We start from the raw sequence: 27,271 nt of genomic DNA on the forward strand, positions 1-27,271 counted from the left end.
TGGTATTTGTGGTGTTACACAGTCACGTACCTTGTATATGGGCCTCATCAATGACTTGAATCTAAGGTACCCCAAAGAACTGAAATATACCTTTGAGGTGTTCCAAAAAGTATTCTTGGAACTTGGTGATCTCAGGACCTTCCCACGGGTCCAAGCTCTAAAGATGAAGTTACTTGTTTTCAGAGATGTCTAAAGATATCTATGAGAACTCTCAAAGGGCCACTCACCAACTGTGGTCTAAACCCTACTCAGTAAGCTGAAAGGCTAGTTGCTAGGTGGTATAAGAGACATTGTAAATTCCTGTTTAAAAAACAGCTTTGTTTTAAAACGTACTCCATATGCACTTGTGGATTTCTGAGATGATTTGTAGTCAGGTGCAAGATATCTGGATGTAACTTTAGGAGGCAAGGTGGAGTTATACCCAGAATGCTTATACCAGTCAAAATAATATTGAATGAGGTTGTATTTGAGCTAAAGTTCATATTGTGCTTTGTGTAAAGTCTATTAAGATAAATCCTTCATTTACGTTTCTGTTAAAACATCGCTATGTTGTTAAGGGGCACACAGAACACCAGAGAATTCTAGCCAAACTCTACAATGATATCACCTAAACGTTATGCAGTTGTGAAGATCTGAACATATTCGTAGTCAGGTGAAAGCTTTCTGGATGTAACTTTACCTAAGGAGGCAAGGTGGATTTATACGCAGAATGATTAAAGATGACAAAGTAATGAGCTCTCCACAAATGCTTAAGGAGTAGGGTATACGAGGCAATTGATGTTTGAAGAAAACCTTTATTCAAAATGAAGGTGTTGAAGTTTGAAGTTGAACACTGTTGTTTCTTTTTGCATATTCCCTTGTATAGAAATAGCGTTTTTAGTCAATTTTCCCAAGTCTATTGAGGTAACTATTTGCCTCAGCTTTTTAAGTATATTTGTGAGTGTATATTTGAGTAGTAAGATTAAATACATTTTACGAACCTGAGTACCATAAGTAACTGAGCAAAATCATTTGTCGAAAAGACATAGAATATCAATTACGATACGGACTAAATTCAGCTAATTAACCTTACAATGTTAGTTCTGTAACTGATTACATTAAGTATATCAAACTTATAACATTAGTTCTGGGACTTGAAGGACTTAAGCAGGTCAAACTAAAAAAAAAATGTTCTGAATGTGATAAAATTAAGTTGAATGAAAGGAATTATTGAGATCCTGTTAGTTGTTTGCACTTAATTTATTTGAGTTTGTGATGCACTAAAAGCGAAGTATATTATACTTAAATGATCCTCCTTTTTGGATTTACTTAAAAGGCTGATGCACATAGTTACCAAAAAAATGTTCAAGTAAAAGGGGCACAATATTTTTTACAGTGTACTGATTGCAACTGTGCTGTTAATGCAAAGAGGGAGAAGGTGTGTGTGTGTGTGTATGTGTGTGTGTGTGAGAGAGAATGCCTGTTTCCAAGCAAGCTCCAAGGCGACAACGTCAGTCTCATTTTATGAAAGAAAATTTTTATTTAGTGATTTATAAACAAAACACATTACCACTGTATCCATTTAGGTCAAATAAAAAAAAACAGAAAGAAATTAAATGTCACTACTTCACCGTCACAGTAGATGAGCAGGTGTACAAAAAAGGTTTCACAACAGATCTGCACTGATCAGTAGGCCAGGACAGCGCCACCATTGTTCACCATCATACGCTGATAAAAGAATGACAGCGTGAACGCTCACTAAACACAAGCATACACTACATATACAATTTTTACATAGGAATTGTCTTCTTTTTTCGTGTTTATTTTTTTCGTTTTTTTCTGTTGAAAGGGAAGAGATAGCTCATCACAGGATCATACATATTTCAGTTACAATATTACAGCGTTAGTTAGATCATCATGTCAAAGCCGGACACAAAACGTTTTTTTTTTGTTGTTGTTGCTTGTTCTCAAAAACGAAAATCTTATTTCCATAAAACAAAATTAACAGAGTTGAGATCAAGGGCATCACACAACAGCATTTACAAATATCGAAAAGGTTTAGTTAACGTCATACAACACCACTGTCTTGTGGAGTGCGGAGGGTGTAATATGTAGAAGATGCATGACAGAGACGGTACATACACATATCTCCTGTGGGAGTCAAAGTAAAATTATAATACGAAACAATAAAATCATAGCCATCTATTTCTATATATATATATATATTGTATCTCTATATTGTTTGAGTTTCCTTTGAGACGAACATGCAGCAGCCGCTTTAGTGGAGTGACGTCATATTGAGCCGCAAAACCTGGAGGGGGGGGTGGCGTTGCAACAACATACAGGCAGGGGAACGGGGAACCAATCGAAGCAGGGGTGATTACAAAACCTCCTGAGAGGGGATTGATGGGATAGAGCTGTGGGGTGGGAATCCTTAGATGCCCTTATTTATTCATTAATAATGTAATAATTAGCAGTATACACTGCATTTATTAATGCACAGGCCACATATATAAAAAGCAAGTCTAACTCTACATTTATTGTGTACATAAAAGCCAATGGATGACCTACTGTTTTGATTCACCAATCATAATCAATCAATTTTGAGATATACGTGTACCCAGGAACATGGAGGATAAGCCTCGATCTCAGAACCATGTCCCAGACATCCACCCCATCCCTGTCCCCATCCCACCTCGTCCCCTCTCGCCAGTGACCACAAACAGGAATGAACAGTGTAGTATTCACAAGTTAAAAGAACTCAACCGTTTTGCACTTGGAGACAGCTGGCGTTATAGAACTCAGAATAATGGACACCCGGTCCCGACTGGGTTCTTCAGGCCTCTTCCACATTACTCCATGCTGTTCCCAGCACACCACAATGTTCAGCCTTCCCAGTTCACCCTGAAAGAACATGGGGCTAGAGGGGGAGTCCACGGCCAGAGAAAAGAGAAAGGCCGAGGGCAAGGGGGGTGGGACAAGCAGAAGCGCTGCAGATCAGTTAAAGCTAACTAAACAGAGTAGGAAATCGAGGGTCTTCTCCAAGAACAAATAGAAAGTGAAAAAGTTTCACAAATTCATCATCATCATCATGTGAAGAAGCAGTCTGTGGTTGGTGTAAGGGTGGGGATGAGAATCTGTGTGGGCAGGGGCAGGGAGTGGAAAGGGCGGGGTGGGGATGTGGAGGATGGGGGATCAGGTTGGATATCAGGTAAGTGATGGTTGCTACCAAACATTCAGAGCAGAAAGCCTCAGGCTTTTGCTGAGTGGCAGGGGGAGAGTAGAAGAGATCATCTTTAGCTAGAGACGCTCCTGCTATTCTACAAGGCTCCAACGGAGCTCAGATCAACAAGCTGGATCACAGGCCAACTCAACTGGACTTTTCTCTCTTTCGTTCTCAGGAGACTCTGAAGAGTGTTCCTCCTTTCTCTCCATCCCTCGTTCTATCTGTTTGCATTGGGCGAGAGAAGGATCTCGTCGTCCCAAAAGAGAGTAGTGAGCGAACCCATCAGGAGTAACTGCAGGGGATGCTGCTGTGCCAACCCTGAGAGAGTAGATCTACTGTACACATGTGTACTGCTTAGGAAAAAGCTTGCGTTCTGTATTAAACACAATGTTGTTTTGTTGGCTGCTCCTGTATTTTTTGTATTTTTTATTTTTGACCTCTCTCCAGTTCTCAGGTGTTCTCAGTGTCCGGGTTGTTACAGCGAGTGTGTGTCAGCGTGTTTTGTCATTGACAGCCATGTTTTCCTTGCCGTCACAGGGAACACTGACAGCAAGAGAGCGCGATAGGAAGCCGCGGCAGCAGTGCCGTGTTAGCCTTTAGCCTCAGCAACTCTCTCCCGTGCTATTTACAAGTGTGAGTGTCCAGCTCTTAAATCACCAACATTTAACTCGTCTTCTGTCGTGTAGTCTTCAGTTTACTTTCTTCTCGTCATTTCCTTTTTATTTTTTGCTCTCTTTCCGAGGCTGGCACAGAGCTGTTTTCTTCTGGCTGTTGGATTTTCTTTTCCTCTCAAAGAGAGAGAATTATACAACATGGTGGGAAGGGGTAAGACAGAGGTGCCAACGTATCCGTGGGTGGGAGGGTGAAAAGCAGAGGGTGAGGGGAGACAGTGGCTCTCGTCCCCTCGCTGAGAAGAGTAGGGAGGGAATCGTTTGGCTCAAGGTGTATAGGCTCCTGGGGGCATGGTGGAACATTTATCCATCTGTTTTTTTTCTTCTCATCAAGGCATGATTAATCAATTACCCCAGTAAGAGATTTTTGAGGCGACAGTAATCTACAATAATCTTGGTAAAGCCCGATTTTTACCAGAGAGATTTGGGCTATTATCTTTGTTGCAGGGGTGGGTATAGAGCAGACTGCAGCAGACTTTGTCTGCCTGTCTGTGTTACTGAGCCAGAGATTATGAAGTAGAATTGGGAATCTCTTTTCACCTGTGGTCTAAAATAATTGTATTTTTGTTTCCCGGTGGACTTTGGTTGGTACCTCTGTTTCAACAGCTCCCCTTCCTTCTCTTCCTCCTCCTCCTCCTCCTCCTCCTCCTCCTCTACTCATCGTCATCCTTCCCCTTATCCTTCTTATCCTTCTTCTCCTTCTTCTTCTTCTTCTTCTTCTTGGCCTCCTCCTTCTTTCCGAAGCTGATGAAGTCGCTCTTGTCGTCCTCTCCTCCCTGCTGGCGGATAGAGATGATGGCGGGCGATCCAGGGATGATGAAGGCTTCGGGGGGGACCTCGCCGGGCTTCAGGTGCTGGGGGGGTCCACCGGGACCACCGGCGCCGTAACGGAAGTGCCAGCTGTTACTGTCCACTCCGGCTCCCATGGGTGGGGACACCTCTCCACCCTCAGCATCTAGAGACAGAGACAGAGAACCACGAAGGGTTATTAATGTTGTACTGGAATCATCTCTCTCACAACCATTGTCATCAATATTGTCTATATAGAGGGGTTGTAAGATGGTTGTAAACCACAATGTCATTGGTACAACTGTCAATGTTGTCATTGGTGTCATAGTCTTGGACACTTTCTTGAAAAGACTTGGAAACCTCTGCCGTGTCAGACTCTTCCCACATAGCATCCATTGGTGATGCCCCCATAGCACACAGTCAACACCATGCTGAAGCGTCACCCACAGGAGTTCTCTGATCACCCTGACTCCCATTGTGATGTCACTAATCGGTCACTAATCCACAGAAACAGCCATAACACCAGTCAAAAGGAAGGGGTGGCGACTCAGAATGCAAGCTTTCAAACGGTCCACTGATAAGCAGCACAGAATCAAAGTGTCCATTCTGTCGCCCCTCGCCACGGCTAGGGCCCCCGGTCGGCGCTGTGGGACAAGACATGAAGCGCTCCATCACACAGGGAGAGGCGGGGAAAGGTCAGGGAATAAAGACATGGCATTTAAACGGAAAGTCAACAAGCCGTTTACACGCTGAGCGTTAGTTCTGGGAGATGACTGCGCTTTCAACTTCCATCACAGATCGCCACTGAAGCGCTAAGAAGAAAAAAGGTAAATGGAGATAGTGTCTGTTCAATAGAAGTGTTTACCTTATGTGTGTGTGTGTGTGTGCGTGTGCGTGTGTCTGAGTAAGTAGCCCAAACAACGGCGACCTAAACCATCTCAAACGCTCAGCATTTTAAGTGGTCTCCAGTTAGTTAAAGAGTCTGTACTCAGTACTTTGAGAAAGGCAGGTGTGAAACAACCTCGATAAACTGTCCGCTCTCCCTCAGTCTCTCGACACACATCAGGACTCACTGCAGCAGAGCAGAGTAGAGCGACACCTGGCTCAGCTCTCAGCTCTCCCCTCCCAACCCGACCCCATCAATCTGCCCAAGGAGAGAGAACGCATAAACAACACCCTTAAAGGGGTAGGGGCGCTCACATAAATAACTCCTCATTAAAGGGGATGGGGAAGGTGATGGCAGAGGTGCCCGGTCAGTCAAACAGCCTGCTCACTGTGACTCTGCGTTCAAAAGGCGTGTGTGGGTTGAAGAGCCGGAGTGCATGTAACAGAGCTCACACCCCACCCTGACAACCCAGGGATCCCGAGGGGACTGTTCTAACTACTCAGTCCCATTACACACACAAACCGACGCACATACACACTCCACCAGCAAAACACACCCCACACCACTTTGCCTCATTCCTCACAGCTATGACCTAGTTGCGATACTTCCTTCACATATTACACTTTTTATTTGTCTCTCTTGTTTTTGACTTCCCTCTAAAGGGGAGTTTAACAAAACAGAGTTCATCCAAGCAGAAGGAACAGTGTCTGGAAGAGGGAGGACTGGCCTCATATAACACCCAGGGTATGGAAGGCCATCTCCCCAGTCCCTGTCCTCAACAACCTTGCCTCTATTGGAGAGTTAGGAGGACAAGCTATGGTAGTACTTTCAGCTCAAATTCCCATTAACATAGTCCCATCTGTCAAGAAAAAGCTAAAGGCATCCTGAATACACAAACATATACAGGGGGGGAAAAACGAAAGGAAAAAAAAAACGTTTTTAAGTATGAAGCACCCCATGGGAAAGAGACCCATCATTTGGTACAGGGCAAGAGTTCAGTAAGTCGGTTGTGATCAGCCAGTACATGTCTCATTCAGCAGGTAGTGATTGAAGTGGCCAGGGGGAGCCATTGTTACACGGCTTCAAGGAACAAGAATAGCGGCACAAATGTAGTCTGCCTCAATAACAACCAAGCAGAGCTCAGAACGACAAGACGGAGCTAGATCACTGATCTATTCTAGCGCCACACTACTCCTCTCTTCTCCCGCTTCCTCTCTCAATTCAAAAGGAACCAAAATAGTTTTTTTGTTTGTTGCCAAAAACATTTCCTCTGGCAATTAGTGACCATTAAAAAACTGATAAAAACGATGGAATATGCAGATTTTTATGAAGCTCCCCACGCTTTCTCTCCCGTTCCCCTATCACCTCTTCTCCTCTCCTTCCTTCCCTTCCTTCCTCCGCCTCCGTTCCCTAACTGACTCCTCTCTCTTTTCCTCCCTCTCTATTTTTCTCCCCCCCCCCACCCTTTTTCCTTACCCGACTTTGCTCTCTCCTCTCCATCTCTCTCCCTCCCCTCTCTTTGCGGCCCTATTTCCCTCCCAGCCTCTCTCCTCCTACTCCCCCCTCTGTACTGGCCCGGGCTCTCTGCTGGAGCTGCTCAGAGTGATGGATTCTGGGAGTAAATCCAGGCTGGGCGTCAGGAGAGTGTGATGTCCCCTGCACTGCACACACTCCTAATCTCTCTTATGGAGTCAAACACTGCAGCAAGCCTTTCTGGATGATGGGACGCCGTCCTATTCCCCCTCTCATAGATACAGATGCTACGTCCCAATCCTTTACCCTTCTGCCCTAAAGTGTGCACTTATTCACTTCCCTTCGTGGACTTAAAAGGAAATGAGTGGTGTAAGAATATGGCCACATCTGTCTCTAGCCAATGCTAGAAGGTAGAGAATTGGGACGCAGGGGAAAGATTATAGCGAATATCCTCATTACCAGCGGCCATTTTGCCTACTCTGTAAGAGGGCACAGATTGGCCGATTGAAACAGACACAGAGTTCCAGCAGTCACATAGTCTTCCTTTTAACTTCCTATTCAAGCCAGGAGTGCTATCTGACCTCCGCTGATGTGACATCAGCGCCGTGAGATAGAGTCGGACACACGTACATTGACTTTTTAAAAACATTTTAGCCATTTATCAGACGCTCTTATCCACAGCACTTGCCGTTAGTGCATCCATCTTAAGATAGCTAGCTGAGACAACCACCCATCACAGGCCTAGTAAGTACACTTTCCCTCAATAAAGTAGCTATCAGCAAAGGGGGGAGTCAAATGGAAGTGTTGGTTCAGGATTTTTTATTTTCAGACAGAGGATGAGGATAAGAGGGAGAGAGGAGTAGGAGACAGATACAATCTTTCTCTCTCTCTCTCTCTCTGACATGGAGACAGTGGGAGAGTCTGTATCAATCTTGGGTTACTGCCCTTATCTGACTCCCAGCCAACATTGTGATCTGATTCTGCTCTTTAAAAGGGATAAATGATAAAAGAGAGGAGGAATGAGAGGGGAAAGGGAAAGACAGCAATCATAGAAAGTGGTAGGGTATTTACTCTAAAATGCATTTGCTCAGCTATGCTGTCCCTGGGTAATTTCCTGTCTAAAACAATGCAGGCAGATAAAGAGATACCCGTGCCCCTGATGCAAACGTAAAGTCATAAACAGATAGGACCCCAGAGAGTGATGAGTCACTGCAGGGCCGGCTCCAGCCCTTTGGGGGCCCTAAGCTAGAGTTGATTTTAAAGTTAATTTTGCCATGGAGCGTAGAGAAAAGGTTGCAGGTTTATAACTCATTTTATGCAAGTTGTTTTTTAGTTGCCATGGGGCGGAGAGAAAAATGAGCAATTTTACAGCACGTTCCACACATTTTGCAATGACTTATGCCATGTTAAAATTATATCTGAGTGACAATGGCTAAAAAAAAAATCTATGGGGGGCCGTCAATGGAGGTCATGACCCCTGGGCAAATGCCCTTCATGTCCGGTCGGTAATTCGGCCATGATTACTCAAGGTTTTGGTAGTTGGCAAGACTAATTTACCAATCGAAAAATGTTTAGTGAGTGACAGTTGAGTGACTGTCATTGAATGACAAAAGAAGAACTGCTGATGCACAACCAAAGTAAATGAAGACCGCAACTGAGTTCCACAAAGTGGGATTACAATTAATGTAATTGTCATTCTTTTTGTGAACAATAGACACAAAATACTCTGTAAATGTCAAAGTGAAAAGATAATAATATATATAGATTAATAAAAAAAATAATACAAGTAATAACTAAAATGTAGTCTTACATAAATATTCAGCTACTTTGAGAGCGATTACAGCTGTACGTCTTTCAGGGAGGTCTCTAAAGGTTTGGTTTGCACAACTGGATTGCACAATATTTTTCCCATTATTCTTTTCAAAAATCTTCAAGCTCTGTCATGATGTTGCGGATCGTGGCTAGATTCCAGTAAAAACTGTAACTTGGAACATTCACAGGAACATTCACTGTCTTTTTGGTAAGCAAATCCAGTATAGATTTGGCCTTGTGTTGTTGGTTGTGGTCCTCTCCCAGTCTCTGGTGTAAATCAAACTGAAGCAGGTTCTCCTCTAGGATTTTGCCTGTACTTAGCTCCTTCCCGTTTGTTTTTATCCTAAAAAACTCCACAGTATTTGCCGATGACAAGCATACCCATAACATGATGCATCCACAACTATGCTTGAAAATAAGAAGACAGTTACCTAGTGATGTGTTGTGTTGGATTTGCCCCAAACATAACGCTTTGCATTTAAGACAAAAAAGTGTTTTCCTTTGCCGTGTTTTGTTGCAGTATTACTTTAGTTCCTTGCTGCATACAAGATGCACGTTTGGGAATATTTGTGTTCTGTATATTTGTATTCTTCTTTTCATGCTGTCATTTAGAACATGATTGTGATCTACCACAATGTTGTTGATCTATCCTCAGTTTTCTCCCATCACAGCCATTGAACTCTGTAGCTGTTTTAAAATCGCAAATGGCATCATGGTGACATCTCTGAGGAGTTTCATTCCTGTCCTGCAGTCCGGTTTAATGTGTCTGGGTGGTTGAATACAATAATTATTAACTTGACCATGATTAAAGAGATATTCATGGTCTGATTTGTTATTGTTAGCCATCTACCAAACACGGCCCTGCTTTATGAGACGTTGGAAAAGCTCTCTGTAGTAGTCTTTGTAGTTGAATGTGCGCTTGAAATGCAATGCTTGACTGAGGGGTCTTACAGATGTTGTATGGATGGGGGACAGAGGAAGGGTGAGTCATTCAAAAATCATGTCAACCACTAATATTTCACACAGAGTGAGTCCATGTAACTTATTATGTGATTTGTTAAGTCAAATTTGATCACAGAACTAATTTAGGCTTGCCTAAACAAAGGGGCTGAATACTTTTGCAACGACTCTATTTTAGTTATTTCATTTGTATTAATCTGTTTCCTTCCACTTTGACATGACAGAGTATTTTGTATAGATTGTAAAAAAATTAAATACAAATAAAACCACTTTTTAACACACAAAAATGTGAATAAATCCAAGAGGGCTGAATAGTTTTGCAAGGCACTGTATACTGTATATTCTTATGCCCGCAGCCGACCCTGAGTCACTGTGATGGAAATCAGACAGATGCAGCAGGACCTGATAGGGCCGGGAAGAGGAGAGAAGCAGCATCACACCGGGTCAAAGACATTACAGCTGGGTAGAAGAGCCTTTTGATTGTCTGTGACATATCATGACCGAGTCAAAAGCCCCATGACTGAGTCCAGAGCCGGGCGGCCCTATACACTCACTACGCAAGTTGTGTAGGGCCCCGCAAATTACACAAGGGCCCCGCCTTCCCCTTGTGTCAAAGCAGGTGTCAATGTTTACAACTTCGATGAGAGGATGAAGCGGAACTATCCTTCTGGTCATGAAAAAGAGAGGAAAAACACCATGAGAGTGAATTGCGGGAACAGCAATCAGGTAAACTTGTGTTCTCTCCCCTCCGAGTTGATGTCAGCAAATAACAGTAACGTTAAGTTGATGTGCAAGCTTGCAGTGCATCTCTCTCTAGTCTGACTGTCTTGCTAACCTAGCTGGGCAGTGCATCTGTTGGTCTGTCTGTGCCTTGCTTGCTTGCCAGCCACTTCCAGGGCTGTGTTCTGTGACTTTTGCCTGACAAAAGTGAGAGTGAAATACAACTATTCATTACGTTTGATAAACGCCAACGGGCAACAGGGTTTATAAACTGCAGCTCGGAAAAGATAACAGCGTTGCGCGTGCACAAAATGAAACTCGCACTTTCCAGCAGCAACCTCTGTGGGGACCAGTCCAAACAACATATGGGCGTGATGACACACCTCAGACACACACAATTTTAAACAAGACAATGATTATCTAGTCTCTCAGTCAAGGTTTAGTTACAACTCTGGACTAATGCAAGATGGAAAGCAATGGATTGACTGTCACGTTCGGACCTTTGTTATTTTATTATGTCTTTGTTTTAGTATGGACAGGGCGTGAGTTGGGTGGGTTGTCTATGTTCCTTTTTCTATTGATTTGGGATTGCTGTGTTCGGCCTGGTATGGTTCTCAATCTGAGGCAGCTGTAATCGTTGTCCCTGATTGAGAATCATACTTAGGGAGCCTGGTTTCACTTTTGAGTTGTGGGTGTTTGTTTTCCGTGTCAGTGTTTGGTCCACACGGTACTGTTTCGGTTTAGTTATTTGACGTTGTCGTTTATTATTTTTGTTTCAGTGTTCACGTTTCTTATTAAAAACCAAGATGAACACTTACCACGCTGCGCATTGGTCCTCCGATATTTCCTACTACTCCTCCTCGTCAAAGGAGACAACCGTTACATTGACATTGACTATTGATTTATATATTACATTTAAAATGTTGATTAGCTGGGCATACTGGGCAATATGGATGTACATCTCTCAGTAAATAATAACCATCAGGTATTCAGCCAAGCCATAGTATAAATAATGTTTAAAATGTGAAAATGTATAATTTGGAAATCTGGGGGAGACCGTTTGAATGGGCCTGATGCAGCTGATGAAATTAATAATAGTATTGTTATCTATAATTTATAAGTGTTATGCTTAAGTTTGTCAGTAGAGGAGATGCTGGATCATCAGCCAGTACAAGCACAGACTCAGTTGATCCACATCCAGCCTCAGCCAGTACTAACACAGACCCAGTACAGCCGGGCTTCAGCAAATACTAACACAGACCCAGTACTGGCAGCTTCAGCAAGTACTAACACAGACCCAGGTGAAGTACAGGCAGCCTCAGCCAGTATTAGCACAACCAGAGGTGTACAGCCAGTATCAGATACAAGCAGCTAAGACCCTAATAGAACAGTTGCTGCTCCACCAAATGACCCAGCAGATTGGCCCCCAGTCTTAACAGACTGTATGAGGACTGAGTTGGTGCACAGAGGTCCATTCAAACCAGGACTGGATTGTTCTGAGCTGGCTTTCACACTCAATCAAAAACAAGGCTGTGTATTGTTTTTGCTGTGAGCTCTTTTCTACAAAAGACTACAAAACAATAAAGGAAGGCGTGAATGAGTGGTCAAATATCAACGCCATTCTGAAATCCTACGAGGGTAGTCCTGAGCACACCAACGATATGACTAAGTGGAGAGAACTTGATCTGCGCCTAAGTCGGGGACAGACTCTTGACCAGATTAAAAAATGACAATTTGTGGAGGCCGAAAGAAAGAGATGGCGGGATGTCCTTACACGTTTCATAGGTATCACCCAGTCCCTGGCTGAAAGAAACCTAGCATGCTGTCCGTTCATCAGACAAACTCTTCCAACCAGATAATAAAAACTTCCTAAAAGAGGTTGTATCACTGGAAGAATTTGACCCCCTTCTCAGAAAAACTAAAGATGGAGCGACACATGCTCATTACCTTGGGAAGCGCACACAGAATGAGCTGATACAGATTGTGAGCGGCAAGACTCTGGAAGCAATAGTGACTCAAGTAAGAGACTCAAAGTACTTTTCCATTATCTTGGACTGTACACCTGACATTAGTCACCAGGAGCCAATGTCCATTATTCTGAAAAGCGTGGTTTTAAAGGGAAAGCCAGAGCTCAAGGAGCACTTACTCTGCTTCGTGAATGTTGAGGTTACAACAGATTTGAATCTGTCCACCACTGTTATCTTAGATAAAGCTGAACGAGCTGAAGATTTCATATGAAGATTGCAGAGGGCAAGCTTATGATAATGGGGCCAACATGAAGGTTAAGCACCAAGGAGTACAAGCCAGACTGCTCCAAAAAAAATCCCAGAGCCTGCTCGTCCCATGCGGAGCACACACTCTAAACCTTGTCATTGCAGATGCTGCCAAATCTTTAAAAGCTGCAGTTGAGTTTTTTGGGCGTGTGCAAAAGCTCTTCACCATCTTTTCAGATGGCACACAAAGACGGGGTGTTTTAAAGAAACACGTGAACATAACCGTGAAGTCATGGAGTGACACAAGATGGGAGAGTAGGCTCCAAACTGTTCATGCAATCAGGTATCAGGCTTCTGAGGTTCGGGAGGCATTACTGGAAGCCAGACAGATGATCAACGATCCTGTGGCCAAAGTGGAGGCACAAGCACTTGCAGAGGAAGTTGGGTCCCACTGCTTCTTGGTTTGCTGTGTCGTATGGTGTGAGATACTGACAATGACAAACGAGGTGAACATGCTCCTCCAATCCGCCTCAATGCAGTTGGATATCGCAATGAATTTAACCTCAAATGCAAAGGCCTCCCTCACTACATACGGGGAAACTGGATTCTCTGAGGCCCAGACAACAGCCAAAAAGCATTTGTGAAGAAATTAATGTGGAGGCTGTTCTGAAAGAGAGGAGACTGAGAATCAGCAAGAAGCATTTCAGCTATAAGACTCCCAATGAACCAGTGACTGATGCACTGAAAAACCTTGAAGTCGACTCTGCTGTGACGTCCATGGACGAGAGATTTGAAACACTCAACCGGTCGAAAACCAAATATGGAGTGCTGCTGAACTTCAGTGCTGCCTCTCAGATGTCCAGTGAATCTTTAAAGGTTCACTGTATGGAAGTTGAAAACACTCAAACCTTCAGAGACGACTGTGACACCAGTGGAATGGATCTGGCACACGAGATTCAGAATGTACCTGATCTGCCATCAGGTAAGATGACTGCCTTTGAGCTGCTCTCCTTTCTCTGTGAGAAACACCCGGAGGAACTCTATATCCTAACCTTTTGGACGGCCCTAAGAATTGCAGTCACCCTACCAGCAACAGTAGCATCGGCAGGGGAGGAGCTTTTCAAAATGAAAGCTCCTCAAAAGCTACCTGAGGTCTTCCATGTCACAGGGACGTGTGTGAAGGGTCTGGCCATCATGAGCATGTATCATGACGTGGGGGAAACACAAGTCCTATGATGACATCATTGGTGGCTTTGACTCAAGAAAGTGCAGAAGAGGAATGTTTTGATGGTAAGATTTTAATTCAAACATTCAAATGTTTACGCACTTAGTAACATTTAAGATTGCACGGCAGAAGTGCATTTGTGTAAATGACTGCTTAACTTCTTAACTAACCATGTGACATACTTTCTCAATTTCTTCCAGACAGTCCAGATAGACTGGTGCCCATGCTGATGCTGAAAATGCCCAGGCTGTAGAGGGAACCACAGTTAAACACACAGCTGTATAGGTTTTATTGGACTATTTTAAGACATATAGCTGCAGCCATAGCCCATAGGCTTATGTTTACATTGTACAGACAAAGCTAATTGTATAATATTGTGAGAACTGGACTAATTACCAGGCAGCAGAGCCAAAGCTCAGTGTTATATTTTATTATTTCTACATTTTATATTTTCTACAATTTCTTATTTATGTTCATGTTAATATTCACTATTCTGTTCTGTATAGGTCTACTTATTCTTAGAGAGACGGATGGAGCAAACTGTTTTAAAGGAGGGAGGGGCACTGGGTGTCAGGTGTGACTATGTGCCAATGGCAAATGGTTTACATGGCTCACGGGCCCCTTAGCAGAATTTTGCTTAGGGCCCCAGGGAGGTCAGGACCGGCTCTGACTGGGTCTGACTGCATGTCAAAATCCTGGTCAGAATGAATCGCTCCCACCTCTTCTTCTTAAACTTTCTAAATCCATTAATGCTTCCTTGTCTATATATTTCGATGCACACTGCTTTATGCCCTCAAGACAACAAGTGGGAACCCCCACTTTTCCTCCTCTTTGTTTTAATTGAGCCATGACAATCAAACAGGAACAGCAAATCTGTCTGTGCTCCAATCATCTTTTTCCCCTCCCTCCCAGCATCTCTCCATCCCTCTCTGACCTTCTTTCTCTACTCCCCTTTCGTTCCCTCTACCCATTCCACTCTCCCTTCTCCCCCCCCTTCACTCCCTCTCTTCCTCTCTCTCACCTATCAGGATGGCAACAAAGGCACCTGCCACGACCAGCACAGAACCACACACAACCATAACCTCTAAATCAAATCCCTTGATTGGTGTACACTTTTTCTCCATTCCTAGCAAGCACAGCTGATTAATCAAATTACATTCTAAACTGATGATCATGAGTAGGTGATTATTGGAGTCAGGCGTGTTAGCTGGGGCAAAAATGTGACACCAATCAGGCCCTCGAGGACTGGAATTTCCTTGTTCTAGATGGTAGCGGGTGAATAGTCCCGTGGTTCGGGTGGCTGAGGTCCTTAATGATCTTCTTGGCCTTCCTGTGAAACCGAGTGCTGTAGATGTCCAGGAGGGCAGACAGTGTGCCCCCAGTGATTGCGTTGGCCTGACCACACCACCCTCTAGAGAGCCCTGCGGTTGCGGACGGTGCAATTGCCGTACCAGGCGGTGCTACTACTCGACAGGATGCTCTCAATGGTGCATCTGCAGAAGTTTGTGAGGGTCTTAGTGGCCAAGCATTTGCACCTTCTTCACAATGCTGTCTGTGTGGGTGGACCATTTTAGGTTGTCAGTGATGTGCACGCAGAGGAACTTGAAGCTTTTGACCCTCTCCACTGTGGCCCTGTCAATGTTGATCGGGGCGTGCTCCCTCTGCTGTCTCCTGAAGTCCACAATTAGCCAATCGTTATGTTGATGTCAAGAGAGAGGTTATTTTCCTGGCACCACTCCACCAGGTCTCTCACCTCCTCCCTGTAGGATATATCGTCGTTGTTGGCAATCAGGCCTACCACTGTTGTGTTGTCAGCAAACTTGATGATTGAGTTGGAGACTCAGGCAGTCATTGGTGAACAGGGAGTACAGGAGGGGCCTAAGCACTGTCTGATTTGTCAATGGCTGTTGCATTGGAAAAATCTCTCTCTCTCTTACTTGCCTCCCTTACTCACCCTTCCTCCAGCTCGAAGTCTCTCATTTCTTCTGACCTTTCATCTAATCTAGCGTGAAACCTGGTCCAGCAAATACCCGTCCCCTTCCAGTGATTGATAGAGCGTTAATTATGCCCATCACTGTTATGGCAACGTTATTATGATTGGAAATTAAACAGCTTGTCAATCACTGATCATTAAGAGGCACATTAGTGTTGTGAAGGATTCATTTTACACTGGGATGACCACAGCATAACACCCTCTCTGTATATGTGTATCTCTCTCTGCTGTGTTTCTACATTTCTGAGTCTCTTCCTCTTCCTCTCTGTCTTTACCAAAGATCAGAATCGTAGCCCGACACACTCCAAGTATTTCAGAACTCTTACGTAATCGTTCTCTCAGAAACAAATATCCAAAGCAATACACTCCTCTAATGTAGCCTAACTCTCTGTCTCTCTTTCTCCGTCTGTCCGTCTCTCTCCATCTGTCTGTCTGTCTCTCTCTCTCCGTCTCTCTCTCCGTCTGTCCGTCTCTCTCCATCTGTCTGTCTGTCTCTCTCTCTCCGTCTCTCTCTCCATCTGTCTGTCTCTCTGTCTGACTGTCTCTCTCAGTCGGTCTGTCTGTCTCTCTGACTGTCTCTCTCCGTCTCTCTCTCCGTCTCTCTCTCTGTCTGTCTGTCTCTCTGACTCTCTCTCTCCGTCTCTCTCTCTGTCTGTCTGTCTCTCTGTCTGACTGTCTCTCTCAGTCGGTCTGTCTGTCTCTCTGACTGTCTCTCTCCGTCTGTCTCTCTCTCTCTCTCTCTCTCTCCATCTCTCTCGCCGTCTGTCTGTCTCTCCGTCTGACTGTCTGTCTCTCTCTGAATGTCTCTCTCCGACTGTCTCCCTCTCTCTCTGTCTGTCTCTCCGTCTGTTTGTCTCTCCATCTGTCTGTCTCTCCGTCTCTCTCTCCGTCTCTCTCTCCGTCTCTCTCTCCGTCTCTCTCTCCGTCTCTCTGCTGACCAAGGTTTTCACAGTGACTTAAATCATCCAGGAGCTCCACGATCCATCGGCCGCTTGAGCAGAAGCGCAGTGGAGCGCAGTGCAGGCTGACATAATGAAGGAAGGAGGAGGAGGAGAGAGGACGAGGAGGAGGAGAGAGAAGAAGAGGAGAGAGAGGAAGTACAGGGATGCGGGTATGAAATGCGATCCACCCAGAAAGGTAGAAAAACTGCTACTAAAAATCCTGAAGATAATGGGTTGTTGTGATAGCAAATCAAATTATTTGTATTGGTCACATTCACATATGTAGCAGATTGTTATTGCGGGTGTAGTGAAACGCAATGGTCCCAGCTCTCGTGGCTGGGACCACACCCTTCTTTATCAAAACACCTGCGCTCCGTGTGTGTGTGCATACGTGTACATGCGTGAGTGTGTGTGTGAGTGTGTATTATGAGGACTGAAACCCTAAGCGATACTGCTGTCTCTTCAAAACCTAATTGTTATTCATGCATCTGTATTTTTCTGCCTGTGCCTGGGTAGTGACAGGAGTATATGTGTGTCTGCATGAATCACCATATATTCCCCTGACTGATAACGGCAACATGAAGGAGCAAGTGTACTTGTGTGTATAAAAATAAACTATGGCGACTGGTTGTGTGTGTTGTTTTTTTTTTAAACGAGAAATTACAGTATCTGTTGGTGACAGTGATTGTGTGTTTCTCTTCACCGTGTGTATGTGCGTATGTGTGCGCACCTTGAAGTGTGATGCCCAGACGGATCATGTGACAGATGGTGGAGACAAGCTCTCCCAAGAGACCGTCCTCAACAGCCTCACAAAGAGGTGCCACTGCCAACTCTCTCTCTGTGTGTGTGTGTGTGTGTGTGTCTCATCTAAATGAGAGCAGTGCTTCTAATGAGGATGATATAGTCATTAATAGTGACATGACTGTTAGCAGACTATTAGAAACAGATTTATTCTAAGTGAAGCAGAGAGAGCGAGAGAGAGAGAGAGAGAGAGAGAGAAAGGGTGAGAAAGAGAGTGGGAGTGAGATAGAGAGAAAAAGAGTAAGAGAGAGAGAGGGGGGGGCAGGAGAGAGGGAGGGTGAGAAAATGAGGGTGAGAGAGGACAAAAGAAACAGAGGCAGAAAATGAAATGGTCAGAAATTAAACAAAAAAGGAGGACAGACAGAGATAGACAGAAGTCAGCTAAGATCGGAAGGAAGGAGGTGGAGGAGAGGAGGAATAAAAGGAAGAGGGGAGGCATTTTTGGATGAGCAGAGAGGAACAACTTGGTCTAGGCTTCCCCTCCTGAGTTGGCTCTCCGCCCCAGGCAGGTTCCAGAGAGTTCTATCCAGCAGACCTACTCACATAACAATACTACCACCACAGATTCTCTGCTTGAGCAGCTGAACGCAGAAACCTCAACTCTCCATCTCTGCATTCAACTAATGAGAATTATACGCCTCCACCCTCCCCTAGTCTAACCCAACAACGTGTTGTGGTCACAGGATGGACCACCTGCCGTGGAGCTTATTTCCGGAGGAGGGCAGGGCACACCCTTTTCTCTCCTTCTTTCACCCTTCCTCCCCCTCTCTTGCCCTTTCTACCTCTTCTCCCTCATCTGCTGTCCTCCGTTTTGCCTCGTCAGGTGCAAGCTGCTGTTGACTCCTGTCCGCCCTCATCAAATCAGGCTTGTGTGTGTGTGTGTGAGTGTGTGTGTGTGTGTGTGTGTGTGTGTCCCTGTCATCAAATAGAGCAGTGATGCATAAAGACCTGACCTGCAATAAACCTGCCTCCACCTCTGCAGTACAGCACGGCCCTGTGTATGTAGGTCAGTCTCCCTCTCTAACTCTCTCCTTCCCTCTCTCCTTCCCTCTCTCCTTGTTTCCCCTCGCCATGCCCTCCTCAGACCATTTCTAGCTAACACAACCTCTTCCTCCTTTCTATCCAACGCTTGTTTTTTATTTGACCAGCAGCCACCTCGCTATTTCTCTCTATTCACCTGCGTTGCTTCAACCTCACAGCCCACTCAGGTCCACATCTCCATCTCTCTCTCTCTCTCTCCCTCCGTAACGCTCTTCTTACACCCTCTCTCTGCTCTCTTCATCTCTTTGCTCTCTTCATCTCTCTCTCTCGCTCTCTCTCGACACTCAGTTCAGGGCTATGAATGGTTGCCGTGGAAACTGCATCCTCGAGTGAAGCGGTAGGACTTGGGCGTCACAGCGACAGTGCTGAGATGGAGAATAATGCTGTGAGCTTTCTCTCTCCCTCATTTTCTCTCGCTCTCCGAGTCAACCACTCTCCCCTAGCAACACACTCTCCCCTAGCAACAGCAGCCCTCCATCCCTCTCTCCCTCCCCCTCTCCCTCTCTCCCCTTTTCACTCTCTGCCTCTGTCTCTTTTTTCCAACTCATTGTCACACTTTCCCCCCTACCTCCCAGTCCCCCCCATCCCTCTCTTCCCTCTCTCCCTCTCTTCCCTCTCACTGCTCTCCATTTCTCCTCTCCTTCCTTTCGCTCTCTGGCTCTGCATTTCTCCCTCTCCTTCTCTTTTCTTCCCTCTACCAATTTCTCCCCAGGGGATTGTTCAGATCCAGCACAGCCCTCTGTGAATCCCTGTGCGTGCCCCTGCTTTAGAAACATAGCCGTGAAATGGCGGGGTGGATGGAAGCAGAGAGGAGAGGAGAGAGTGATAGAGTTAGGCAGCATGCAGAATCCTGATTTCATTAATGTGAGTCTGTTAATCTGGGCGTAGGCTGGACTCCATCTGTCATACCAGGAGCTGCACACAAAGCAGGGAGCGAACACACACACACACACACACACACACACACACACACACACATACACACATACACACACACACTCTTTCTCATACATAAAAATACATACACAAACTCCTAAACAGACACACATATCCGCAGTAAACTACCCTGATGGAAACACTGGGGAAGGAACAGGGGCGTAGTCTCCAGCTGTGGCTCTTTGTCTCACAACGAACAGAAAGCAAATAGACTCTGTCAGACGACACACACAACCCCACCCTGCAGTTGTAACAATCGACACAACACCTATCCTCTCTCACGCTGCAACAATGCATTAAAGTGACTTCAGGTCCTAAACCTGCAGAAAGCCGACAGGCAACGACTGACGCGCTGATCATTAGACCAGGAGATGACTCATTCAATGAGTGCCATCATACCGGCTGACTGGACAGATCCAGCTGTGTCCCTGTCTACATCTTCACCGTTACAACCTCCTGACATTTTTTCAAATCTGCTCAATTGAATCATTCTACATCCTAAAATTTGCCATTAGACTTTTTTTGGACTCCACCCCCATTATTCCAAACCCCCAACGTTCCTGCCCAGACGGCACTGCTTCATTTAGCATCCAACTCCCCCCCCATTAAAAATCCATCCAACCCCTTACTCTGTCGATCCCAGTATACACCCTCCCCATCCTGTCACCCCTTTCCACAACCCCTTAGCCAACTCCAGCCAACCCGACCCATGAAGACTAGCATCTCCACCCATTCGGTTTCCCTCCACTCACCACCTCCCTGCTCAAGGCTGCAACTCCTCAGTCTGGGCAAGAAATCGATTGCTAAGCGGGAAAGGCAGAGTGTGTGTGTGAGAGAGAGCGAGAGAGAGAGAGAGAGAGAGAGAGAGAGAGAGAGAGAGAGAGAGAGACAGAGAGAGAGACAAAGAGAGAGAGAGAGAGAGAGAGAGAGAAGACTGTGTGTGTGGGCAGTTAGTCAGGCTGTCTATAATGGACAGAGAGCCGGGTCATTCTCTGCATACCTTAGTTACAACAAATCACCTTTCTATCTACTCAGTAAATTGCACTGTCATCCTTCTCTTCCTGTGTCCATCCATCTCTCTCCCACTCCTTTCTATCTCTCTGTATCCTCCACAATGTCTTCACGTTCCACTCCTCTCTCATTACTCGCCCCTCATTCAATCTCTACTTCCCCCTCACTCCCTCCCTCCCTCCCCCCTCCCTGGACCCTGCTACATAACACATTCCTGCTGAGTTCCTCTCCACCCAAACACGTCTGTTCTGGAAGGTACTGACCTTGAGTCAGATGTTAATGCTTCTTGTGCGGTTATAATGAGTATGCTAATGAGGTAGAGAGCATCCAAGAGCAGCCAAGAGCAGGAAGCTACGGACCGTTTCATCATCCGAGAAGTACAAAAGTGACAAGAACAGTCACCAGGGTTACGAGACGTGGGGGGCGAATGTGATTTTTGTAAAAAAAAAAGGCAAGTTTACATTGCATCACATTGGGGTGTGTATGGGAGAGCGAAAGAGCGAGATAGAGAGGAAGAATGTAATCAGAGTAGTATTCATAGTTAATATGGGTCTGTGTTGATGTCTCAGTCTCAGCTCTCTAAGCCTCTGTAGACAACCTCTCTCTCTCTCTCTCTCTCTCTCTCTCTCTCTCTCTCTCTCTCTCTCTCTCTCTCTCTCTCTCTCTCTCTCTCTCTCTCTCTCTCTCTCTCTCTCTCTCTCTCTCTCTCTCTCTCTCTCTCTCTCTCTCTCTCTCTCTCTCTCTCTCTCTCTCTCTCTCTCTCTCTCTCTCTCTCTCTCTCTCTCTCTCTCTCTCTCTCTCTCTCTCTCACACAGATACCAATCTCCACCCACAGAACAGTGTCATTTCATGTCTGAGTGGATAAGGGCAGTGAGCAGGAGTCAGGGCGATGGAGAACCTGGTCTCTCCCTTTGGTTATGTCGTAGTTGGTCTGGATAACACTGTGCCAGTCAAAGTCGGAGGTAGTCTGAGTTAGTCTGCGTTGGCCTAAACTGGTCTGGATTGTCCTTGGGTGGGTCTGGCTTAGCTAGTCTGGGTTGGTTTTTGATAGTCTTGAGTTGTTCTGCATTGGCCTGGGTTTCTCAGGGTCTTAGTCTGATTGTATTCTGCTTTGGTCTGGTCTGGTCAGGGTCAGAGCGGTTCAGTGTGTGGTGTAGTGGCCTGGCTCTTACCTCCGGCGGCGCTAGACACGGTCGGCCAGTTCTGGACCAGAACCCCCTGCGCTCCCTGCATCACCGACGACTCCTCCATGTGCACTGAGCTGGAACACAACACACACACTCTGAGGTTACACACTGGAGAAACATCCCAACGCACACATTTTCAGAGGTTACAGAGTCTAGAGAAATATAACACACACACACACACACACACACACACACACACACACACACACACACACACACAGTCTGATGGTACAGTATATATTGAGAGAGTTTTCTCTCATAAATACACACACAAACACACCCTTTCACTCTCAAACACATCACACACACGTTGTTTTCTGGGTGAACTCCATTATTTCCTCTATCACAGGGCCATAGGCAGCAGCAGCTATAAGCTTCTGTGGACCCAGTCGTCTCTCGCTCCACAAGTTTCCTATAATACAGAGCGTTACTAAATTAAGCCATGGTAGGAAACCACAGTGTGTGTGTATGTGTGTGTGTGTGTGTGTGTGTGTGTGTGTGTGTACACAGTCAGTAGCAGGGGTCTCAGGAGGGGGGTCAGACCAATTCCATCTCAGGAACTCAAATGGGCCCTTGGATTAGGATTAAACAGTAGTCACCCTGCATATTCACACCGCTCCTTGGATTAGGGATTACAGATGGGTGCTCTAACATTTTCCCAACCACCCCAGGGATTTCAGCAACCCTCCTAACTAAAATGTATTGAGCTCTGGGGTGTTAAATCAGCGACAGGCTGCTGCCAAAATACAGCAAATAAACAGAACCTTAAACGCATGCACGCACGCACGCACGCACACACACACACACACACACACACACACACACACACACACACACACGCCATAAATGTAAGGTATGAGATTCCACTAAATCTTAATGTCCTCTATTCAAACTATGGTTAAATGTTTTAATCATGAAAAGGGTTCAGGTCCGTTTCATGTCGCTTTTGAAATAATCTGCATGTTCCACTATCATTTATCCAATAAGGGCAGCACCTTTTACCATAGTGAGATGCAGAGCAGGGTTTTAATTGAGGATTAGAAAAACACTCTCTATCTAGACTTTCTCTTTATTGTGTTAGCAGATGTTACATCAAATCAAATGTATTCTTAATGTCCTTTTTTACACCGGCAGAAACCCAGCCTAAAACCCAGGAAAGCGAGCAATGCAGATGTAGAAGCACAGTGGCTTGGGAAAGCTCCCTAGAAAGGCAGAAACCTAGGAAGAAACCTTAAGAGGAACCAGGGGCGACTGAAACCCGCAGGCAGAGCTAACAATGCGCAGAGCGCTGTGTGTGTGCGCGCGTGTACATGCTAAATGCAAACAGTCTCCCGATATCAACCCGTCAATGTGGTTTTAAGGAGGTGCTCTCCCTCTTTCAATCCTCCTGCATTGCTACTATTCCATGCTTAATCCCTCTCTTCTCTCCTTCCCTTTGACCCTGCCTGGAAAACTGGGTCTCGCAAAGTTTAGTCTCACAGAGGTCAGATGAGAAGAGAACCATTCCCCCACTTCAGCTGGAGTCCCTTTGTCTGTATCTCTCTCCTCGCTGTATTTCTCTCTCTGGCCCACACACACATACTTGAAAGTGCCCAATATGCGATTGAACACTCGATCCTATACCACAATATACTGCAAAATGTCAAAGGTGGAACACAAGGACATTTTCTCCATAGGGTAAAAGTGAAGCTCTTGAAATAAATGATAGTTGAACATTTAAGAGAGACAGGAGGAAGGGAAAGCGTGTGGGAGGAGGCAGCAGTATTGCCACCATTTTAGTTGCACTTCTTCTCCAGGCTCTTCACACACTGTCTGGCCGTCCGCGTGCACACGTGTGCATGTGCGTGTATGTGTGCGGGTGTATGTGTGAGCGTGTTCACCCCCAAGGTCAGGCAATCACAGCTCAGTCCCTATCCTCTCCTCGCTCTTCTGCCATCTGATTCACCCTCTGTCCCCCTCACCCATTCTCTCTTTATTCATTTCTCCCTTCCCCCTCTCCCTCCCTTTCTTTCTTTGCAATTTTTCACGCCTCCGTCATCTCTATTCCATCAGCTGTATTGAAATGTGTGTGTGTTGTGTGTGTGTAAAGGTCCTCCTGTCTTTTTGTAGTGGTATAAGGAGATGAATAGAGATTTGGCAGGGTGGCCATTTTAAGTGCTGTGTAGAGCTGGAGTCATCCAGATTCACTGATCAATTATTAATGGGGAACACTGGATCGAAAGCATGTTCCTACAGCTAATGCCTGTATCTGTTTCTCTCTTGTTGTCAGTGACGTGTAGTCATGGATGCCAAGGGAAGCCAGGCTTCCCCCCAAAAATGACCAAGAAAAAAAAAGAAACAAAATAATGTATCTTTCTTCTCTTTGTGTTTCATAATTTTCCTTCAATTCACAAGAGGTTGAATGTATCTCACCGGAGAAAGCAAAACAGCGCCACTCTCTCTCTGTATGTGTAGGCCATCTCTGTGATGCTGTCTGTTCACAAACAGTACGACATTGTTGCCGCCTGTAGCACTGAATGCAGGGAAGCCAGCGAGCATTTGGCCTCCCTTGATATATATATATTTTTTAAAATAATAGCCAATCATCGCTGAGCTAAACTGAGCTAGTGTCAAGGGAAGACCGTTTTGATTTGGCTTCTTTCTCATCACATCACATCAAGAGAAATCCGTAATTGACAGAAACAACTTGAATTGTTACGTCTTGTTGTGTTGCTGTCCTCCGGTGGCTAGCTAGCTAGCTAAAATGGTCCTGTTCTGAATTTAGCAATGGATGGATAGGGATTTGGACATGTGGTTTTACTTAATTTCCCCTGCTAGCCAATGATTATAACGGTGATTTTGATCCAACCATATATTCATATTGTGCCCCTGGACTGAGAGGATGGAAGTTCAATATGTAGCTAGATGTAGAAGGCTAATGTTAACTAGCTAACGTTGCCCATGAAAGGAAGTTAGGCTAGCGAGCAAGCATTTTAGCCAGGTAGCCTAGGACAAACAAAAAAAAAAGCTTGTACTATATGATAAAGTGATAGACCGTTTAGTCAACATGAAAGAGGAGGGTGTAGGGTGAGCCAACATGTTTTTTCTACTTGCACACACACACGCACACACACACAAATCAGATCCAAGGACAGCCACATCATATTTATCTTACGTTGATTGGACTACATTGGTTTCTTTATTTGTCACTGTATTAGACCAAGCATAGGTGATTTGATGATGAAACGTTGAAGATGAAATGGGGCTGGAATAGTGGAGGCATCTCCTGTTTTCTTTGTGACTTGCGGTAACTCTCTGTGGTTCTAAAATCAATAGTTGTTTAGTGGTCTGAAAATGTCAGAAACATTACCTTGCTTGACCATGCTGTAGGTCATGTAACTGATAGTTACATGCAATATGTTTTCTGGACTTCACAGGACAGAGGTTGTACTCTGGCTTTGTAACGAAATAAAGGTGTGGTTAAATTGATTCTGCCAATGGGGCTTCTTATTGTCTCAGCCTTTAGGCCTATATACATCATGATGTCAAGGCTTATGAACTAACAGGTTATAGAGCAAACAATGCAATTATCACAACACATAGGTTGTAATATGGCTTTTTCCCCCTGGTTTGGCTTCCCCGGTGATTTTACACACGCACCGCTTTTGCTCATTGTCCCACTTTCTCCTTGTGTCCATGTAAATGTCTCTTTGTCTTTCTGAAAGACAATCAGCCTGCTTGTCTGTCTGTCTGGCTGATGGTTAGTTCATCCCATCACTTCTCAGTCCCCCCCTGCTGCTCCCCCATGGACTTTCCCAAACGGACTCTTACCCTGTCCCCACAGTTGTAAATGTGCATAGAATTATTATCTTTATTATGTCTCATTCACTTAAAACAACTGTATCTTCCTTTTTTATTTAACCTGCTCTGTTGGAGCCGAGAGCATAAGATTATCACTGTACCCTGCAAATACCATGTAATTATCTATCTATCTATAGTTTCTCCCATTCTTCTCTGCAGATCCTTTCAAACTTTGTCAGGTTGGATGGGGAGCGTCGCTGCACAGCTATTTTACGCTCTCCAGAGATGTTTGATCGGGTTCAAGTCCGGGCTCTGGCTGGGCCACTCAAGGACATTCTGAGACTTGTCCTGAAGCCACTCCTGCGTTGGCTTGGCTATGTGCTTAGGGGCATTGTCCTGTTGTAAGGTGAACCTTCACCCCAGTCTGAAGTGCTGAGCGCTCTGGAGCAGGTTTTCATCAATAATCTCTCTGTACTTTGCTCTGTTCATCTTTCTCTCGATCCTGAATAGTCTCCCAGTCCATGACACTGAAAAACATCCCACAGCATGATGCTGCCACCACCATGCTTCACTGTAGGGATGGTGTCAGGTTTCCTCCAGACACTTGGCATTCTGGCCAAAGATTTTCAATCTTGGTTTCATCAGACCAGAGAATCTTGTTTCTCATGGTCTGAGAGTCCTTTAGGTGCCTTTTGGAAAACTCCAAGCAGGTTTCTCATGTGCCTTTTACTGAGGAGTGGCTTCTATCTGGCCACACTACCACAAAGGCCTGATTGGTGGAGTGCTGTAGAGATGGTTATCCTTCTGGAAGGTTCTCCAATCTCCACAGAGGAACTCTGGAGCTCTGTCAGAGTGACCATTGGGTTCTTGGTCACTTCCCTGACCAAGGTCCTTCTCTCCCGATTGCTCAATTTGGCCGACCGGCCAGCTCTAGGAAGAGTCCTGGTGGTTACAAACTTCTTCCATTTGTTGCAGAAATGTTTTGGTATCCTTTCCCAAATCCCAAATCTGTGCCTCGACATAATCCTGTCTCAGAGCTCTGCAGACAATTCCTTCGACCTCATGGCTTGGTTTTAGCTCTGAAATGCACTGTCAACTGTGGGACCATATACAGACAGCCGCCCCTCACAAACACTCACTTTCCAAATCATGTCCAATCAACTGAATTTACCACTGGTTCTCCAAGTTGTAGAAAGATCTCAAGGATGATCAATGGAAACAGGATGCACCTGACCTCAATTTCAAGTCTCATAGCAAAGTGTCTGAATACTTATGTAAATAAGGTATTTCTATTTTTTTATTTACATTTTTAACATTTTAAAGTTTCGTGGTATCCAATTGTTAGTAGTTACTATCTTGTCTCACCGCTACAACTCCCGTACGGGCTCGGGAGAGACGAAGGTCGAAAGCCATGCGTCCTCCGAAACACAACCCAACCAAGCCGCACTGCGCATCCAACCCGGAAGCCAGCCGCACCAATGTGTCGGAGGAAACACCGTGCACCTGGCGACCTGGTTAGCGCGCACTGCGCCCGGCCCTCCACAGGAGTCGCCAGTGCGCGACGAGACAAGGATATCCCTACTGGCCAAACCCTCCCTAACCCAGACGACGCTGGGCCAATTGTGCG

The 27,271-nt window shown here is 45.3% G+C and overlaps 1 protein-coding gene across 21 annotated transcripts in view; it reads right to left on the reverse strand.

Annotated features, from left to right (window-relative positions):
- Positions 1 to 1,499: 1,499 nt before the first annotated feature.
- The window catches only part of LOC110488691 (protocadherin alpha-C2), a 211,968-nt gene continuing 186,196 nt past the window's right edge, over positions 1,500 to 27,271 (reverse strand). For all 21 annotated transcript variants that reach the window (XM_090198272.1, XM_036942808.2, XM_036942810.2 and 18 more), the window contains 2 exons: positions 21,850 to 21,938; positions 1,500 to 4,831 (listed from right to left, as the gene is read on the reverse strand). In XM_090198272.1, the coding sequence (XP_090054398.1) occupies positions 4,530 to 4,831; positions 21,850 to 21,938 (391 nt within the window). In that variant the 3' untranslated portion in view covers positions 1,500 to 4,529. The remainder of the gene's footprint in view (positions 4,832 to 21,849; positions 21,939 to 27,271) is intronic.

This window comes from Oncorhynchus mykiss, chromosome 14 (genome assembly GCF_057628025.1).
Source record: "Oncorhynchus mykiss isolate SJ-2025 chromosome 14, ASM5762802v1, whole genome shotgun sequence".
NCBI classification, from domain to species: Eukaryota; Metazoa; Chordata; class Actinopteri; order Salmoniformes; family Salmonidae; genus Oncorhynchus; species Oncorhynchus mykiss.